The following is a 3,259-nucleotide window of genomic DNA, read 5'->3' on the forward strand; positions in this document are numbered from 1 at the left end:
TGAAAGTTTCACGTGTTATAAAATTTTATTTTTTTCAAAAATTAAAATAAAAATAAGTGTATACTAGTTTGCATCAAAGGTTTAAAATATCAGTATCTTACGTGGTTGGTAAAGTCACAAGGACTTGTGAGTACTAACAAACATTCAAATTCGTGTACCTCTTATCTACCATACATCTTACCAACCTTTCAAACACTCTTTTTTCTATAATAACTGCTACTACTCGGTTAATTAGCCATTTCTATCATAACATCAACACACTCTTTAACACTCTCAACAACCAATAAAATGACCATTCTACCCCTGTTACTATACACATGCATTACTGCGCTTGTTGTATATCTACTTCTTAGCCTACGCACCCGTCACCCTAACCGACTTCCTCCCGGCCCAACCCCATGGCCCCTGATCGGAAACCTACCACACCTCGGCCCGGTCCCACATCACTCTCTAGCAGCCTTAGCTAAAAAGTATGGGCCATTAATGCACTTGCGGCTCGGGTTTGTTGATGTGGTTGTGGCCGCGTCAGCATCTGTAGCTGCACAGTTTTTAAAAACTCATGATGCGAATTTCGCTAGCAGACCGCCAAATTCTGGCGGGAAGCATATCGCGTATAATTATCAGGATCTTGTGTTCGCTCCATACGGTCCAAGGTGGCGAATGCTTCGAAAGATTTGTTCTGTTCACTTGTTTTCTACCAAAGCGCTTGATGATTACCGACACGTTAGACAGGTTTGCATATTGCAAACTAAAAGAGTTATATGCATATATTGATGAAGCTTCAAATTCTTAGGCCCGTTTGGCTCACCGAATCCAATATTGGAATTGAAATTAGACCTCACGCGTGTCTAAATTCAATTCTAATTCTGTCGGAATCTCAATAAATTCCGTGAAGTAAACGGGACCTTAGTTCTATTCTAATAATCAATTTTCAAGTATTTTTTAAAAAAGTTCGGCACTCTGTGTGGTTCAATACGTGAGTACGAGGTTACTTCATATATATATATATATATATATATATATATATATATATATATATAAGCAGTTTTTTAAAACCTTAACAAAAGCAGTTCGGCAGTACTCTTTTCAACATGTATATTTTTTAATCAAAAATTATAGTTTAGTTCTTGGTGGTTCAACAAGTATATTTTTTAATCTAATACGGAGTAGTATAGTTTAGTTCTTGCTTCAACATGTTTATTTTTTAATCAAATATTAAAGTAAAGTTGAGTTAAACTTTGTTATAATAAGATGTACCTGTACTAGAAGGTAGTCTAAATTAATATTTATTAATTTGGATTAAGTGGTATTGTGGTAAATTGTTTTATCATTACAGGAAGAAGTAGCGATATTGACACGTGTATTAGTCAGCGCGGGCAAATCGCCAGTGAACTTAGGTCAACTGCTAAACGTATGTACAATAAACGCGTTAGCACGAGTGATGATAGGCAGAAGAGTGTTTGAACCAGACGGTGATAAAAAAGCGAACGAGTTTAAAGATATGGTGGTTGAATTAATGGTGTTGGCAGGTGAATTTAACTTAGGAGATTTCATTCCTGCACTTGACTGGCTAGATTTGCAAGGAATAGTGAAAAAAATGAAAAAGTTACACGTGCGATTTGATTCGTTCCTTAGCAAGATACTTGAAGAACATAAAAAGGGAAATTATAACGGGTCGGGTCATAGTGACTTGTTAAGCACATTGATTTCGCTTAAGGATGATGTTAATGAAGTGGGTGGGAAGCTTTCGGATGTCGAAATCAAAGCTTTGCTTTTGGTAAGTTTTTAACTTAAAGTATTAATTCAGGACAAATTAGAAATTACTTTAATATAAAGTAACATTCACAATTAACTTTATTATTACAACATAATTAATAATTCGGTTATATAGGGTTTAATTTATTTACTACGGAGCGTATATCTATCTATCTATCTATATCTATATTTTATTATTATAAAGCGCGTGTCAATAATTCTACGTGTCAATTTATCAATTAATCTGAATTAAATTTGCACACGTGTCAATTCTTCAATTAAACTGAATTAAATAATCATACATGTCATTTTCTCAATTAAACTGAATCAAATAATAATAACTTCCTAAAATAACTCCCCTAAATTAAGGTCCTAAATTAAGGTATGTAATTTTCACGGTAATCTCTGCCTTCAATTTTAAAATTAAGGTTTACTTGACCGATCAAAATCATTAATTAATTTTATTAATTTATAAAAAATAATATTTTAACACATAAAATATGAAATACGCCGTATAATTTAACTAACTGATTATATTAATTTGTCGTGAGATTAACTTGAGAGTCTAGATAAAAGCCACTCGTGATAAACTTAACAATTATTTTTAAATAAAATTAAATTAGTTAATTAAACTTTATAATTATAAACTAATTAAAATGTTTTATTCATATATAAACCCAAACCTATTGTATCGATCTCTTTGTGCTTTGGTTTAAGGTTCATAAAACCTCCTAATAAGATATGTTCACTACTTGATCTTCAAACAATAAAGAAATAAAATGTTAGAATTTTTATGACATACATTATTTGCACAAGTATAACTATAAAGATAATTCGTATATAATGTTGCCACATATCACTTTCTCTATAATTCTTAATTTTTTTGTTATTGATATATTTTTCGAAACAAAATATCAACTTAACTTTTTAAGAAAATATAAAAATAAGTAGTCACGTAGACATTAGTTAAAACGTATATTTAAAACTTTTATTCAATAGCCGCTCATAAAACACTATTAGAATTAAAAAAACTTCTTTAAAAAAGATGAAAGTAATACTTACTATCATTAATAATTTAACATTAACGAAAACGTATATTTACAACTTCAATTTAACAGACGGGCTCATAAAACACTATCAGAAATAAAAACTTTTTAAAAAACATGAAAATAATACTATTATTATTACAATAGCGAAAACGTATACACTACAACAAATGAGCCCTTTCCAGACGACATTTTGCGACGACATGTTGTCTGGAAAGCCCTATTCCGACGACATGTCGTCGCTTTTGTGTCGTCCCTAAAGCCTCGTCGCGAAAAGGTTTTCCCGACGCCTATTTTGCGTCTATCCCGACGACTGTGGGACCCACTTTGACTGACACGGTCAAAGATTAAGTGGCTCCTTTCGCGACGACTTTTTGCGACGACATGTCGTCAGACATGGAAAAGTCAATTGTTGACTGATTTTGACATTTTTGGTCAAAGTCACCTTTCGCGACGAC

The 3,259-nt window shown here is 32.3% G+C and overlaps 1 protein-coding gene across 1 annotated transcript in view; it reads left to right on the forward strand.

The window, feature by feature from the left end:
* Positions 1 to 264: 264 nt before the first annotated feature.
* LOC139850679 (flavonoid 3'-monooxygenase-like) overlaps positions 265 to 3,259 on the forward strand; it is a 23,752-nt gene continuing 20,757 nt past the window's right edge. Inside the window, exons 1-2 of the mRNA XM_071840237.1 lie at positions 265 to 732; positions 1,337 to 1,777. Coding sequence (XP_071696338.1) covers positions 289 to 732; positions 1,337 to 1,777 — 885 coding nt within the window. The 5' untranslated portion in view covers positions 265 to 288. The remainder of the gene's footprint in view (positions 733 to 1,336; positions 1,778 to 3,259) is intronic.

This window comes from Rutidosis leptorrhynchoides, chromosome 5, assembly GCF_046630445.1.
Source record: "Rutidosis leptorrhynchoides isolate AG116_Rl617_1_P2 chromosome 5, CSIRO_AGI_Rlap_v1, whole genome shotgun sequence".
NCBI lineage: Eukaryota > Viridiplantae > Streptophyta > Magnoliopsida > Asterales > Asteraceae > Rutidosis > Rutidosis leptorrhynchoides.